This window comes from Haemaphysalis longicornis, unplaced genomic scaffold, assembly GCF_048455015.1.
Source record: "Haemaphysalis longicornis isolate Haplotype H1 unplaced genomic scaffold, Haemaphysalis longicornis Haplotype H1 scaffold_2, whole genome shotgun sequence".
Taxonomy (NCBI): Eukaryota; Metazoa; Arthropoda; class Arachnida; order Ixodida; family Ixodidae; genus Haemaphysalis; species Haemaphysalis longicornis.
This window is the reverse complement of record NW_027526295.1, coordinates 167,701,094-167,717,487: the sequence shown is the minus strand read 5'-3', so window position 1 is coordinate 167,717,487 and position 16,394 is coordinate 167,701,094. Positions and strand designations below refer to the sequence as shown.

Sequence of the window (16,394 nt, the reverse complement as noted above, 5' to 3'; positions counted from 1 at the left end):
AAACAGCAAGACTGACAAGTTTCACAAAGTTTACTTGAAAATTAACAGAAAAAGTTGTTCTAACACCAGTGTTCCCCCTTAAGTATCTAGCTTAATTAACGTAACAAATTTGTAATTCTGCCAAGGGGATCTTTATGCTGAAGCGAACTTGTATGCCATCTTAAAGATCCCTTGCAACGACCTTTACTGTACACTAAGCACCAGGATGAGACTTCACAAGTGGTGGGGTAGGTGTATACCTGGCTGCCCGTGGACACAAAGGCACCTGTTGACATGCAAATCCCACTAGGCTTGTTCCTCAGCACCCTCATCATTTCCTGCTCCCCGATTCCGTCTGTCGGGTGAAAAACACAGAGAAGAAAGGACCAAAGAAACAGAAAGGCAAAGAAATCATCAACATAAACTGTGCGCTCACATGAAAATAAAAAATAAAAACAAAACAATCCTACATGAAACCACATAAGCCAGCACATGAGCGCTAAAGCCTTCATGTTAAGTGTCAAATAGTGAAAGTATGCCCACACTAATGTCGGCCTTTATGCATGCTTTTGACACAGAAGTTTCATAAATGAAATCCCTAACAGGAACGTTCACATGTGCGAAAGCAAAATTCATATAGGCCTTACAGATGAAGACCCACAGCCAATTTTCACGGCTGAGCTTAGAAAAGCTCTCTGCATTTCACTTAATAGGTGTTAGTGATACAGCGGAAGAGGTACAGGTGATGACACTCGCACCTTTTTGGGCAGAGGAAAGCAGCAAGATAGTATTGTTCCCTTTGTACTCCTTAATTCATCAGCGTCTGATGGAGCCGCGCAACGGGGAGATGTTTCATACGGTGGCACATGGCAGCATGCACACCTACATGTTTGGGGAGCCCTCTGCCATCACCACCACGCAAGGCGCATAACCTTACAAAAAAAATTGACTTGCCTATTAACAGTTCAGAAGCTGTGTACCATAAAATATCCCAGCTTCATGAATCAACACTGCCAGAGGTGACATTTTTCATCGCACTGACCGAAGACAAAATACTGAAGTGGTCATGTGTGGGTAGCCATACCTAATACAAGAGCATGCAGAGCGTTACTTTATTTTATTAGTGGTAGTCGTTTTGCTGGGAAGTTCATTTATCAACTGAAAAATGCTCGAAGGCAGAGGGACAACATGTTTTTCTTGAGACCAGGCACGCCGGCCTTGAGACCAATGGCACGCCGGCTCCCACTCTTCACAAGCTTGAAGAAAATGTTTGTAATGCACTGAGCATGATCAGCATTTATGTACGTGAAAATAACAAGCACAACGGCAATGTGTAAAAACTATACTAACCAGTGCTTAAAATGGGGCTAGTTGGTTTTTCACTCGGAACATTGCTGGCGCTAGGCGGGACAAGGACGAGCATCTACATTTGTGTGTGTAGATCCTCGTCCTTGTCCCGCCTAGCGCCAGCAATGTTCCGAGTATACTAATCAGCACCGAAATTGTGCTGATTTCTCTATCTAGAGAGTGACTCAGCACTCCTGCTGCAGCGGCAGCCATAATCATTCTAAAGAACCCCTGTGCACTCCGCAGCCCATAGGATGTAATCAGAACAGTTTTTAGAGCAAGGAGTCATCACCAGAATACTTCTTACACTCTGTCATGTCCTCACCATTCTTGGTGTATTAATGTATGTTAACAGGCCTTTGAGAACGAACTATCCTGCCTGTTGCGATTCCTTCAGTTTTTCATAACCAACTTTCCATGCACGTAACGAAAACCACAAAAGGCCCATAACAAAGGAAGCCACTTCAACCATTCTTTCACAGATGAATGCACCACATATGCTGTTACAGTAGACATCGCAACTTAGTCTCCTGTAAAGACTAAAGGAGACTTAAAGTAATGGCCACGGCAACACTGCGTGCACTAAATCTTCTCCTGTATAATGCTTGCTCTGTACCGACTACACATGCATATGCCAAAAAGGGGCAGCCTACCCCGTCCTGGAAAATGATTCATGCAACACCTACGTACCACACAGACTTCGCCCCTTGTTTACGATAACACAAATGCAGCAACAAAGAAGCACTGGTACGAATCGCACGATGCCACATTTAGCGGCGGGTGGGTACACAGAACAGTGGAGTTGAAGAGGGCAACATACCCCCTGCCGACAGCTTCTGCAGAAGCTGCTTCCCGCACGTGTACCGGCTGTCCAGCTCACCATCGCTGAACGCCAGGCGGAAGTTCAGCTCCCCTCGGCTGTCATCCCAGAAGCCCAGCCTCTTGGCCTCTTCCCTGAGCCCCTCACTGCAGAGGTCAATCCGGGTCTCGATGGACAGGCAGTTGGAGATGTTCCGGCAGCCGCCTGCACGGACAAGCAAGGGAGAGAGAACCAGGATTAGAAGTATGCACGTGGCTGGGCAGATCCACCGCAGTGGTTAAGGCGTTGTGCTTAGTGCAAAAGCCCGAGGATGCGGGTTTGATCCTGGCTCCGGGGGCTGTTATTGCGATGGAGGCAAAAGGCTAAAACGCCCATGTGTCAAGATTTTGTTAGAGATCCCCAGGTGGTCAAAATTAATCCGGAGCCCTCCACAACGGCTTTCCTCAAAGCCCACGTGTAGCTTTGGCGAGTTAAACCCCCCAAATTTTTTTTATGTAGCTGGGCATGTCCCTTGCAGCATCGTGGACCTTCCAAGAGGTGTGAGCAAGAGGCAGGCTCTTCAAGGAAGCTTCTTGGAATTTGAGGGAACTTGGAGCCTCGCTGTACACCTGAGACAACACTCAGGTTTGTTTCAGCTGAGACACTTGCAGCCCTGTTGCCATTTGGTTCGAGGCAAAGCGTGCCTTAATTGCTCGTAAACTGTTGGTCAATCAGTGCTTTTTTCTCTCTCTCATTTTCCCTCCCACATTATGTCACGGCCTTTTGGATGGGTTAGCAGCCAGACAAGAAGCCTAAGTGAGGGCACTGGGTCGGAACTGTATATATACTGGCAGTTGGGTGAACAGTATCGCTGGCTATGTCAGGCCTTGGACATTTCAGCCATTTGGCTGAATTAGTCGTATCGCCCGATGTCCACACGTCAGTGCTCTCTGAACATCATCGCTGCTGCCGTGGGCAATAAAGCTTTTGTCGCGAGGGTTGCTTGGCCAGTGAAGAAAACAGTGCATGCAGTGTTTCACGTTGACTCTACCCATTTTCGGCAACCAAGTTGGCGTAACCGCATATGCACTGATTGTCAATGTGCCCAGCCTCTGTTCACCTTAGATGGTGCCACTGCCAAGCTGCTGTCTGATAAGTGTCAGATGGGCTGTACTTTTTTTTTTTTTTTTTTACAGCAGAGTTAGTGCTAGCCCGGGTCAGACCTTTCGTGTCAGTTGTCAGCGTAGACAAAAAATTAGAAGCTCCCTAGGCCATTTCGTTCCTCCCATGAGACGCACCACTTTCTCTTATAAGGATTTTGATTATACTTCTTGACAAGCAAAAATTCACCTTTGTCATCGGCCAAGGCCCAAAAAGTGGCAAAGGCCATCCCACCCCACTAATGGGAGGAGCGGAATGATTATAGCCTCCCCGTACTCCAAAACCAGTGGACAAGTCATTAACACAGTACTAAATGCGTCACAGAATCACGTTGACAGCATCACTAATGCACAGCCTCGAACATAACTACAGTGCCTCATAGATCATACTTCTCCCAACTGCCTCAAACAACAAGGAAATGAAATTCAGAAGCCATGAAGACAAAATAGAACTTTGTTGAATCTGAAAGCATTGGTCTTTCGTAACCCACTTAGCTCCATTCAGGCCACGAAAGACGTTTTTCAACCAGGGAAGTTCCGGAAATAGCCAAAAACTTTCCCATTTTGTGCTACTCAATGTCAACAGTGACGCAACTGAGGGAACATTAAAAACACAGGTATCAGCATGTTAACTGCACAGTATTATTCAAGTGGTACAATAAAGTGAAACTAGATGCCCAACTATGACCACACAGTCATATTTTTTGGCAGTGGCTTCGCTTGGTGGCCACCCGATCGCACGAACAAGATTTTGTGATGTCGCAGAGAAATCACTGCGAAGCGACTGGGGAGTCGCCACAGCTTTACATGTCCGCTCTAATTCCTCGGTTTTTTCTGATGGAGGCGAAAAGCAAAAACGCCCATGTGTACGAGATTTCGGCGCACGTTAAAGATCCCCAGGTGGTCAAAATTAATCCGGAGCCCTCCACTACGGCGCGCCTCATCGCCTGCGTTGCGTCGGCGCGTTAAACCCCACTATCAATCAATTAATTCCTCGGTTACTTGTTTGAAGTATGCAATAAAATTGGTATTACTCTTACAAAACAAACCCATCTTTTTAATCAACCATTCTTGTATTTTGTCTTCATGGAGACTAAATCTATAGATTAAAGGGGGACACTGCTCTTAAAACAGCTTCTTCTACCTTTGAGTAAACTTTGTGAAACTTGTCAGTCTTTATGCTTCTTACCATTGATTTCAAACATGCCATTATTTTTTGAGTCAGTTAATTAGACTCAAATAATTAGAGGTAATTGGTCATTTTTGGAGAAACAATAGACAAAACAGTGTTAGTCATAAAACTGTAATCTTTGTATTTTCTAATACTAAAAACCCTGGTGAATGCAATAAGAGAAGCGGTTTTTCGATGCACCCATTGGAACTAATTTTACAGCTCTTAATGAGTGGTGGCACCACTTTGGTGGCACTTAACTTTGTGGAGTGGTGGCACTTAACTTTGGTGGCACCAGTGGCAAGAAACTATTTGAAATGCCCATTTCAAACACCATAGTTTCATGAGCTGTAAAATTAGTTCCAAGTAATGCATCAAAAAAACCGCTTCTCTTACTGCATTCTCCAGGGTTCTTAAAGACTAGTTTCATGACTAACACCATCTTGTCTATTGCTCCTCCAAAAATGACCAATTACCTCTAATTATCCTGGGAACTAAGTGACTGACTCAAAAAATAATGTCGTATTTGAAATCAGAGTTAAAAAAAACAGCAACACTGACAAGTTTCACAGAGTTTACTTAAAGGTAAGAAGAAGCTGTTTTAAATGCCATGCCGCCCTCAATGGCTAGATTATTTGTTTGAAGCTTGCAACAAAATTGGTGTCATTGTTATCGGGACAAAGCAGTCTTCTTAAGCAGCGCAGATGAAAGAAAGGGGAAGCGGCCTCTTCCGTCCATCGTCTTGTTTTCTAGCAGCAACATTCACCAACTAGCCCCCATAAGTTTGCTTTTCAAGCTTGTATCCTGTCTTTGTGGCATCTTTAATAGCTAGATCAATTGTTCGAAGCTTGCGACGAAATTGGCGTCATTGTTATCGGGGCAAAACAGTCTTTCTAACGATCCCACTCGTGTTTCGTCTTCGTGGCCCCTTCGTCTTCGGAGGCATGCCAAGCGGTTTGCTCACTCTTGACGTTCTCGGCCGCCCACAGCTTTCCTGCCGTCTCCAGCACCCAGGCCTCGGTGCGGTCGGCGATGAGGAAGCTGTTGTGGTACGTGAACGAGGGGTCCGTGTCAAAGCAGGGCCCCCCCTGGCCGTGCTTCTCGAGCAGAGACACGATCACGTCCAGCGCCTCTCGGGCGCTCTTGCCCCGCTCCAGGCCGAGCCTGCGAATAACGAAGGAGAGCCATTTCAGCCACAGGGTTAATCCTTCACGCGCAATGCATTCTAAGTGAAACCCAGACATCAGAAGATCGAGTCCGCAAATTGATCGACTGTGGGGTTTAACAAGCCGAAAAACTAAACCTGGGCTACGAGGCGCGCTGTAGTGGAGGGCTCTGGATTAATTTTGGCCACCTGGGGATCTTTAACGTGCGCCGAAATCTCAACACACAGGCCTTTTCGTCTCCATCAGAAAAGCCGCCACTACGGCTGGGATTTAACCTGCAATGTCTGCGGGCTCAGCGGCACAATGCCTTCTTAGGTGCTGATCCACCGAGGCAGGTTTGAAACTTGCAAATACTTTGCCCATTCATTTCTGTCTCTTCCCTCTATAACATATATATATCAGTAACAGCATTTAGGTTGAGCTATAGTATAGCGCGCTATACTGTTGAACCACAGATCTCGTGGCTCAGTTCCAGCGTCGTGACTCATCACAGTATTTTTCAGGAGCGATGCCCAGGAGTTCACGTAAACAGTTAGCGCAGATTTAACGACAAAACACGAGAAAGATGGACAGGGTTGGCGCCACTTTAACGCAGGTCTTTACGGCTGTTGTGCAAATGGTATGACTTCCCCACGACTAGGTCAGCCCATGCATTATAGGCTCAAGCACTTTTGGGAATTTTTTCGTCAGTTAATTAAATCACAACCTGACACTCCATTCTTGTTTTGTCACTCCTGCTGCACTGGTTGACGGGTGCTTTTAACCTTGAAAGACAGAATATCCGCTGACTGAACGCGTGGTTTTAATTGGCAGTGTTTGCAGCAAAAAGTGAAAGCCATGGACTTAGTCCCCAGCAGCAGTTAACAAAATGCAATAGCTGCTTTTAGTTATATGGAAGTTTGAAGTTCATTTCTTAATTCAAACGAAGGAAAGAAATGCGACAGGTCACCTGGCATCCGCGGACGTCGTGCGCAGTTATGTTCGAAAAAAAAAAAAAAAACGATGTCTGCACAGAGTCTGCAAACAAAACCAGGGATTTATAAACACCCCCCCAGAACGACTTCGACACCCCCCCCAAAAAGATTCCACAACCACAAGCACCCTGCCTACGGATTTATACAACACCCCCCAGACATCCCACCGACACCCCCCCAAAATCGAAATTCTGCATAAACCCCTGAACAAAACTTCCTTCCGTACTCGGACCCGGACAGCATTCTCAGGGGTTGGGAAGGGGCGCGCATACCTCCAGCTTCTTTTCGCGTCTTCGTTTTCTTATTCGCCGCCAGCGTAGGGAATCGACAAAGGGGGAGAAATAAAGCGACCCATCGGAAGACGGGCGCCGCTCCTTCTGCTCCGTTTCTCCCTTAGTAGTTCGTCGGCAAAAAGGCCGCCGCTTCGCCTGCGCTGGAGAAGAGAGAGGGCGAAGAACTTGCCCTCGTCCGCCTCTCCCTCGTCGATACCTGCCCGCCCTCTCGCAGTGGTCGGCGGTGTCGCGGCGTTGTTTAGTGGCTCTAGCGGCGTCCTTGTTCTGTGACGCAGCAACGTAGTAGCTCGGCGTGCCTCGTCCGGCGGACTGACAGCAGCGCACCGTCCCAAGTTAGTGAGCTGTCAACACAGGCAGCTTCCGCTCTGTCCCTGCGCTGCCGTTTCTGCCGACGCCGAGCGAGCTGCTTTTGTTGTGACATGTAGACCGCGGACTTACTGCCGCCGGACACACACCCAGGCGCGTCGGCGGCGGGTGACCGACCAGCCGACCGACCCGGCTATGGACGCACGCCGTGTTGTGCCAGTTCGACGGAAAAGTGAAAAAATCCCGCGTGTTTTGAGTTAAGTGCTCAGCGCGTGCGTTGCGCGCGTGCTCTGCGTCGATCAGCAGTGAAGTGACAACTACGTAGCCTCAAACCAGCGGACGTGCCACCAACAAACGCGAACATTACTACAGACTGTGATAGTGGTGATAGCCCTCCGAAAGCGGCGAATTCATTTCCGACAGCGTCGTCGTCGTTTCAAAGCGTCATCACGGGCGCGTGCCCACGCCGAGCTGTGCGGTTGAAAACGCTGCGAGAACTGGACGTTCGTTCTACGAGTTGAGCGTGTCGCCAGTGTCGCTGCGCCATCGTGTCTGAACGCTCGCACAAATCGAGCCGCTTCGTGTTCTATTTCGCTGCTTTGTCAGGTGAGGCGGTCCTGCGTGCCACCACTAGTCTTCGGTGAAGGCACCGCGCCGACGACTGTCACTTCCTCCGCATTTTTCCGTGGATGGAACGAGGATATTGGCCCTGGCGTCCCTATGCCCCGCGCTGGAGGAACACGGTACCCAATGGTGGCTGGCGGCCCCTGTACGACTACCCGAACGCCTGGTCCCCCCGCCAACTGAGGCCCCCGGCGGGCGGTCAGCTGGCCAGAGGTCCGTTGCGCCCGCTTGACAATCGTTTCCCACCGCCGCCGGGGCCTGTGCGGCAGTCGCCACGGCGTACCCAGGGTGTGGGGCGAAATCGTCGTCCGAGTTGGGGAGGGCGGCCACTCAACGACCACGCGACGGAAGGTGCAAGTTCGAGCGCTAGTAGCGCTGGGCTCTTGAACGTCCGTGACGGCCACGCGACGCAGTCGGTGTGCTATGTGAGCGATGGGCGGCAAAGACAGGTCGAGCTGAAGGTCCCACTCCTTCAGATTCCAAAATTGTTCCAGCGTCCGCCGCATGCAAAGGAGTCTAGGTACAAGATGGCAGTTTCAGAGCCGCCGGGCCAGGGCTCCGAGAAGTCGGATGCAGTGCCAAGCAAGGCCGAAAGTGCACCTAAAGCAGCGCCCAAGGAATCTAAGGCAAGTGTACCCACAGAGGCTGAGGCAAGTAATCAGGCAGTGGCAGCTCTGTCAAGCAAGGCCCCCAAAGCAAATTCATCAAATGCCGGTGAAGGTGAGCATGCAGTGGTTGTCCCAAAGCCTGTTTCAGTGGAAGAGTCTCAAACAAATGAGTTCAAGCCCCCGCAAGCGAACGGGAAGGCAGTTTCGGAGCCGCCAAGCCGAGTCTCCAACGCTGAAGTGAATCCATCAGTGGCCAGAAAAACTGACCACACAGCTACAAAGTCCCAGAAACTCGGAGCATCTCCGGTGGCCAGTTCAAAGCCAATACCAGAGTCCGAGTCAAGTGCGCCACCAAGCCAAGTCTCCACTGTCAAAGCGAATCCAAGTGCAGCGGCTGCCAAAAAAAACGACCATGCATGTACAAAGCCCAAGAAACTTGGAGTATCTTCGGTGCTCAACTCAAAGCTTGTACCAGAGTCCGAGAAAAGTAAGCCGACGTCATCCCACGCTAGTGAGGAAACAGCCGTTTCGAAGCCACCAGACCACACCTCCAAGGCCAAAGCGAGTCTTCCCAACGTAGCGGCCAGGGAAACTGATTCTGGAGCATCAGCAAAGCCAAATGTGTCCTCGGTGACTGATGTGAAACCCATTCCAGGGAAGGTGCTTCAGGCTCAAGGTAACCCCGTGCCACCTCAGGCTGGCAAAATGGTGCCGCCAAACCAAGCTCCCAAGGCTAAAACTTCAGTCCGAGCACCTACAGCATCAACGAAGGCCAAGGCGCCTTCGGTGACTGCTCCGAAGCCTATTCCAGTGAGGGTGTCTCAGGCAGGTGAGCCCGCACTATCCCAAGTGCCTTCGGAGCCTGATTCAAAGCCTATTCCAGTGTGGGTGTCTCAGGGCGGTGTTCAAGCCCACCCCACCAGTTCGACCCGTCGCAAACCTGCGTCATCGCAGAAAAAACACAGTCCCGGTGATGAGCCCTACGAGGACATTTCCGACGTGCCCTTGGAAGAGTACTGCGATGACTCGAGCGATGAAGCGAACCAGGTGGAGCAAGGAGTTGTGTTCGGTGAAGGTAGGGAAGAATCCCAACAACCTTCGTGTGACAAGGGGAAAGCCACTGAGCTGAGCGACTGTGAGGATGTATCGGACACGCCTCTTACCATGTACCACAGTCCACGAAAGTCTGACAACTCAGTTCAGCCTGCCCGACGACATGCCGGTGAAGGAGTCGCAAAGAGGCCTCTCATCAAGAAAAAGGTTGTTGGTGTGAAGAAGGCCGAAGAACAAAAGTGTACAAAAGTAGTGGAGGCGTGTCATTTGCCGGATCAGGCGCTGGCTGCCAAGCCCAAGCTCGTTGCAACTAACAAAGTAAAAGCACACCTAGGTACGAAGCAAGGTGCTGCCAGGTTGACTGCTTTGCCACCCAATGGCAAACATGGCGGTGCGGCTAAGAGACAGCTCGAATGGCCAGGATCAGCCCACCACGACGTCAAAAAACGAAAGGTTGATAGAAGTTCGGAGAAGAGCAAGCCTGACCCTTGTCCCAGTTCCACTCAGCAGAATGGCAGCCCATCGCCAGGTAAAACACTGGCAGTCAAGAAAATAAAGAAGGTGGTGAGCGGCACCAAGATGAGCGCTAAGCCGTCTGTGGCTGGTACCAGCAATGATGAAACCCCAAAGGACTCTTTAGTGGCTGCGCCAAGTGCCACTCAGCAGAATGGCAGCTCACTGGCAGCCAAGAAAACAGAGAAAGAGGCGAGCTTGTTTGAGGTCAGTGCTAAGCCCTTCATGACCAGTCTCAACAACAAAGAAACCTCAAAGGACTCTGCAATGGTTAAGCCAAGTACCACTCAGCAGAATGGCAGCTCACTGCCAGCTAAGAAACTGGCAGCCAAGAAAATGGAGAAAGAGGAGAGCTGTACCAAGGTCAGCGCTAAGTCTTCCATGACGAGTTTCGACAGCAAAGAAACCTCAAAGGACTCTCCAATGGTTGCGCCAAAGCTAGAAGCCTCGAAGGAAGTTGTGGCCAAGAATAAGAAGTCTGAGCCTAGCAGCGCCAAGACAGACTCTGGGCATTCTAGTGTGACGACACCCACACACAAAAACGATTCTGCAAAAAGGAAGTCAACACCGCCAAAAAAGTCTCACATGGCGAAAAGTGGCAAATCAACTTTGCCAGGCAAGGCTGCTGCGATGAAGTTGAGCAAAAGTCCATCTACAAAGGCCAAAGGAAAAACCAACGGCCTGCCAATGACAGAAAGCTCGACCAATCCACAGGCACGAACGGAAGAAGCGCCGGCAAAGAAACAACCTCAACATCCCAGCAGCAAGGTAAAGGTTCACACACCGAGCTTGGAAGGAACATCTACAAAGGCATGCAAGCCTTTGAGTAGCTCTGCTGTCCCCACGAAGCACCAAGACATGTCCAAAGCGGCAGAGACTCTAGATGATCCGACACAGAAGGCCAGGTGCTCGGGCAGCACTGAAGCTGCACTGGTATGCGCTTCTCCAACTTCTGATGAGAGTCCTGGGAGCAGCAGCCTCAAGCAGTGCCACACATCAAAAACAAAGGAGTCGAGCTCGGAAGCTACAAAGACACACAAGTCATTCAGTGGCCCTGCTCCTACACCAAGAAAGCGAGAAGTGGAAGCCAAGGGGACGCCGTGTGTGGTAGCTGATGGTCAACCGAGAGACAATACAAGCCAGAAACCAACAGGCAGCGTCAAAGATCAAAAAACTACACCAGTCGAGAAGCGATGCTTGGATGTGTCGAAAGGAAGCCAGTCATGTGATACTTTGCAGACATCAGGAATACGGAAAAAGGCCAAGCCAGCAACGCTTGTAAAGGTTAGCAGGACCGAGGGTGATACGAAGAATTCAGATGCGGCCAAGAAGATAGGAGACAGATGTGACAGTTCCTCAACAAGTAATGTTGCTCCTGAGCGAAATTACAGTGCAGCAGAGTTGCCACCATCTGGCGGTGCTGTGAAGACCAAGCATCCTGTTAGCAAGACCTCAGACAAAGCTGCGAAAACTACTACAGTCAAGGAGGTACTTAGCAAACTGACTTCTGGTGATGCTGTAAAGCCCAAGCATCCTGCAAGCAAGATAGAGGAAAAAGCTGTGAAAGCTACTACTGGCAATGAGGTAACCAGCAAACCGACTTCTGGTGGTGCTGTAAAGATCAAGCATCCTGCAAGTGGAAGTGTCAACAAAGCTGCAGAAGCTACTACAGACAAGGATGCACTAAGCAAACCGACTTCTGGCAGTGCTGTAAAGACTAAGCATCCTGCAAGTGGAAGCATCAACAAAGCTGCAGAAGCTACTGCAGACAAGGATGCGCTTAGCAAACCAACTTCTGGCAGTGCTGTAAAGACCAAGCATCCTGCAAGTGGAACCGTCGACAAAGCTGCAGAAGCTACTACAGGCAAGGATGCGCTTAGCGAACCGACTTCTGGCAGTGCTGCAAAAACCAAGCATCCTGCCACTGGGATTGTCGGCAAAGCTGTGGAACATGCTACGAACAAGGAGGTACTTGGCACACCCTCGAACGACATCACGTGCTCCTCATTCAGCCAAGAAGAGCCCGAAAGCATGAGCATGCCGATACCAACTGACAAGGATGCAACACTGCCGTCTGAAGAGAATATGGTTGAAGATCAAGCAGAAGGCTTGTCATCAGAGTCAAAAACAGCAGCTACTTCACCACGTGATGGGGAGGGTCTCAAACAAGCGCAAGAGCCTAGTGTGGTTTTGTCGCAAAAAGTGCAGACGGACACCTACGCACCAGCTCGCCAAGAAGCAGATCACATCAGTGGCACGCTCCTACACAGCAGCAGCTCCCAGAAGTCGCCAGCCGATGATGCCACTCTTGTGAATAGAAACTGCGAGTCTTTGGCAACGAGCAAAGGAACGTCTACACTCGTCTCTCCTTCTCAAGAGCGGGCACGCGACACGCTGCCTCTCACCCAGCAAAGAGATGACAGCAGTGCCTCCATTATCAGTCACGTTAGCAGCGCTGAGCAGCCCAGAAGGAAAAGCCTGGTTCCACCAGAGCTGCCAGCTGGTGCCAGAACCATGAAACAAGGTGACGGCAATGAATCTCCTGCAGCCTGTGATAATGTCTCCACTCAAGAGCCGGTGGAAGGCGCAGACTCGTCGCGAAAACCACTGCCCAGTGATGACCTTGACAAGAGACACGACAGCACAGCCTCAACAGAGGAGCGTGATGGGCAGACGGGGGAGGAGCTGAGCCTGTCTCCGCCCCGACAGAGGGAAGGCGACTGCCCCATGTCTACTCTGAGCAGCAACAGTGGGGAACAAGACGCTTGTGCAACACTGTCACCGGGGGACACCGGTGCTGCTGAAGAAGGACCAGCCACGTCGGTTCACCAAGACAACAAGATCAAACCGAGTCCTCTGAAGAAGAAGAACAAGAACAAGGGCCCAGGCACCAACACCTCCTTGCGTTCGTCCTGGCTTTTCAGTCGCAAAAAAAGGGGCAAACGACAGCGCCGTAGTACCGAGACGCCTTCCGGAAGCAGCCCCAAGAAATCGAAAGCTGCCGACTCTTCACAAGGAAGCAGCAGCAGCGAGTTCAGTGTCAGCCCAACAGCCATAAAGAAAGAGCCAGTAAGTGACGTTGAGACGGAGGCCACGTTGCCATCAGCTGCACCTCCTGGACAGGCCCACAGAAGCAGAGATCCAAAGTCTGCTGGAAACAGTGCTAAAAAGTTCAAGGCTGCTGCCCCGTTAGAAGACATAGACCTCGTGGCACAAGGCAGCAGCAGAGAGTTCACAGGTGAACCCAGCACCAGCCTGGTCAAGAAAGAGCCGGGAGGTGATGCTGCTACAGATGCCGAAAAACTGTTTAACGCGCCCGTCGCCACTCGCATTCTCAGAAGACTAGCGTCTCCCGGTGTACAGGCCTCTGACAGAAGTCCGAAGCGTGCTCGCTCAGCAAGATCTCCTGTGGCTGGCAGCGAGCCGTTGGACCCATCGTCTTCCGCCAACACTGGTAGTGCAGCAGTGCCGCGGACTCCCTTGGAGATGGCCCAGATGGACCTGGACATGTTCACCGGTCTGAGCATCCTCGACGTGTGTGGCTCAGGCGCAGAGAAGCTCGCTGAACTGAAGGAGCAGTTGCACGTGCACAGCATCAGCAAGGAAGAGGCGCTGGATGTGGTGCAGAAATCTGTGCACAAGGCCGTTCTGGACGAGTACTTCAAGCGGGAACACGCCGTCCGGACTCTGAATCTTCTGGCCAAGATTCCCTTCTCACTGGACCACGCCAAGGTGGCCAAGATACAGCAGCTCACTCGAGCCATTGTGGCGACGTCTGAAGCTGGCAGCAAGCTTTAAGACACCGTGGATGTGTGTGTTCGACGTTACTGCCCTTGTGCGCGAGGTGTACAGGGTTGTTTGCCGTTACCATTGGACAAGTGCCTTGTGTGACTGTGGGACTAAATTTTTTTGTTTTGTGCATGAATGGTGCTGTTTGTTTCTGGTGAGATCTCACAACCAAAGATTATTTTGTGATTGAGCATGCCTACTTGAGTCTGGTTACCCGTTTCTCATTGTGTACCCGTATTGAATGCCTTGTAGGCAGCTATTAAAATCCATGTTCTCAAAATACCAGGCTGTGAGAGCCACTACTCAGATAAACACTTTGTTTCATTTCGTGGTGACGGTGGCAATGGCCTCGTAGTCACTGTGGCTGAACATACCTGTAGCTATATATTCTTTGCCAACAGTGAATCTACACACGTTTTATTCCAAGTGGTGTGGTGGGTCCCTGTAACATGACGGCCAAATGTGGTCACTGAGAAACAACAAAACTTTAATTTGCATGCTCATCCCCACAGTCTATGACAAGTATCTCTTCGGAAGTCCAGGAACAGCACAGTGGCATTTGTGCAGCTTTTTCCTCAAGCTTTTTCCTCAATGGTCAGCGATTGATTATGGAAGTGAGTACATGGCCCCCCGAGTACACCACTGCACCAACCACCCTGCAGGGCTCTTGTTACTTTGGGCTTTACAGCCCACACGTAATACCCCTCATCACAGTCAATCTGCTCTATTTTTCTGTATGATCTTGATGCTGTGACCGTTATGCTCCCACGCATGTCAGATTTTTATGGGTGGTCTTCTAGGTATTCGCATTTCAAGGGCGTTAAGTACGGGTGTGCGAATATCAATTTTTTAATTTCGAAGCGAATTCGAATAATAAAAACAAAGTTCGAATCGAATCGAATATTTTTCGAATACGAATACTTATGGTTGTTTGTAAAATTAATGTTTTCACAATCTAGAGACACAAAAACTGCAACTTTATTGCACAACAAATCGCACAAAGTAAAATTAGGAATTACACAATACCATTGCACTCAACAGATTAAGGTCTGCACTCACTTAAATGTTAACATGGAGACATGTTCGGGGAGCAGTGACAACCTCCTGCTCGTCACCACTTTACCAGATATCGAAAACAGCCGCTCACTCGAGACACTAGTAGCTGGCATGCCCGAGCCCGTGCACATTGCCGCGCGCTGATACAGCAAAATCTTGATTATACTAATCTCGCGGGACTGCGAAAAATATTCGTATCATCCGAAATTCGTATGAACCAACACAGACCAAAAAATTTAGCGCTGAAAAAAGTTTTCGTTTATTTCTTTTCCTACTTTTGCGTGAAGAAATTCGTGATTTTTCTGCTTTTTTTAACCCCCGTGTCGTAAAGCAGTCCTTTCTGGAGCACGTAAAGCTTCGCGCTCGTCTCCTCACTCGGTGTGCCCAAGCTCGCTACACGCCGCAACAGCTAAGCGTGAACCGCATGGTGCGGTTTTGCACGCGATTCGCTCGCCTCGGCTCTGCGAGCGCTGTATTTTCACGCCCACATCGACGATTTCGCGCCCGCGGTAGCGCCTACCTCGGTCAGAAAATGACGCAGTACGCGCGCGGCAGAATGGAGGAGCCTGACTACTTGTGATCAGATCGAGACAGCCGGCTTGGCTCCGCCAGAGACGGTTAGGCTTAGCACCCCGGCAAATATTTTATGGGCGCTTTCACTAGCGGCGCGGATGATGTTTTATAGTACCGTTATCGCATGAATTATCAGCTCCTTTACCGCACAAGCAACTTCGTGTCTCCCTTGAGCCGCATTTTAAAGAGCGGTTAGAAGCGGTCGCTCGAGCGCCCGCGCCAAATCGCGGCTGGAGCCGACGCCATGTTGACGTCGCCGGCCGCGCCGCGCGCAGAGTGGGGGTGGTTTCGCGGCGGTGTCAGCGCGTTGGGCGTGCGCAGAGCGTTTTCGCGAGCAGAAAACAACAGCCCGGCCGTTTCTGGAGAAAGAGTGACAAACAGGGGAGCGAGAGCTGTCACTTGCTTGTTCAGCAGTCGGGTGCCTCGCCGGCTCGTTCGTACCTTCCACCGGGCCGCGCAGGTCCGTTCGTAACAGCCGAAATTTTTCCCATTGCAAACGATGCAATTTCGCCGGGACTTTTCGGAAATTCGTATCATCCCGAAATTCGCACCTCCAGAATCGTATCAATGAGAGTCCACTGTAAATAACACCGATAAAGACACGCTCTGATTTTTTTTTTTTTTTTTTTAAGTTTTGGGTGGTTCGAATATTTCGAACAATAAAAGTGTCGTTCGAATCGAATCGAATACCAAAAAATTCGAATCGAATATTCGAAGTTTCGAATATTCGAACACCCCTAGCGTTAAGGTTTCGGTATGACTCGGTCATTTCGGTCATCATTGTTGCAGGCCACAACATACAGACTTCAGTTGGGAATAGCATAAGTGCATGTGAATCAAGTGGCATGGGTGGCACTGAGTCCCTTTTGTAGTGTCTCCTTGTACTCCTTTGATGAGCCTATGTTGCACCAAAAAGGAATATCTGTAGATGGCATGCACAGGTAGAGATTTCTTGAGAGGTTCAGGAGGAGGTTGAAAAATGT

At 50.0% G+C, this 16,394-nt stretch overlaps 2 protein-coding genes across 5 annotated transcripts in view; one reads left to right on the top strand and one right to left on the bottom strand.

Annotated features, from left to right (window-relative positions):
• LOC144169453 (secernin-2) overlaps window positions 1-16,394 on the bottom strand; it is a 49,889-nt gene that overhangs the window by 19,237 nt on the left and 14,258 nt on the right. For 3 of the 4 annotated variants that reach the window (XM_077698631.1, XM_077698630.1, XM_077698628.1), the window contains exons 4-5: window positions 5,421-5,620; window positions 2,147-2,350 (exon numbers count right to left, since the gene is read on the bottom strand). In XM_077698631.1, the coding sequence (XP_077554757.1) occupies window positions 2,147-2,350; window positions 5,421-5,620 (404 nt within the window). Of the gene's footprint in view, window positions 1-239; window positions 335-2,146; window positions 2,351-5,420; window positions 5,621-16,394 lie in introns of all 4 variants that reach the window. The other variant, XM_077698629.1, reaches the window with a different exon arrangement.
• Window positions 7,069-14,626, top strand: LOC144169452 (uncharacterized). The gene has a single exon (XM_077698627.1). The coding sequence runs from the start codon at window positions 7,885-7,887 to the stop codon at window positions 13,789-13,791; it is 5,907 nt and encodes a 1,968-aa protein (XP_077554753.1). The 5' UTR covers window positions 7,069-7,884; the 3' UTR covers window positions 13,792-14,626.

Bases quoted from the DNA above. Each gene is read 5' to 3' on its own strand.
- LOC144169452 (XM_077698627.1), top strand. From the start codon at position 7,885: ATGGAACGAGGATATTGGCCCTGGCGTCCCTATGCCCCGCGCTGGAGG.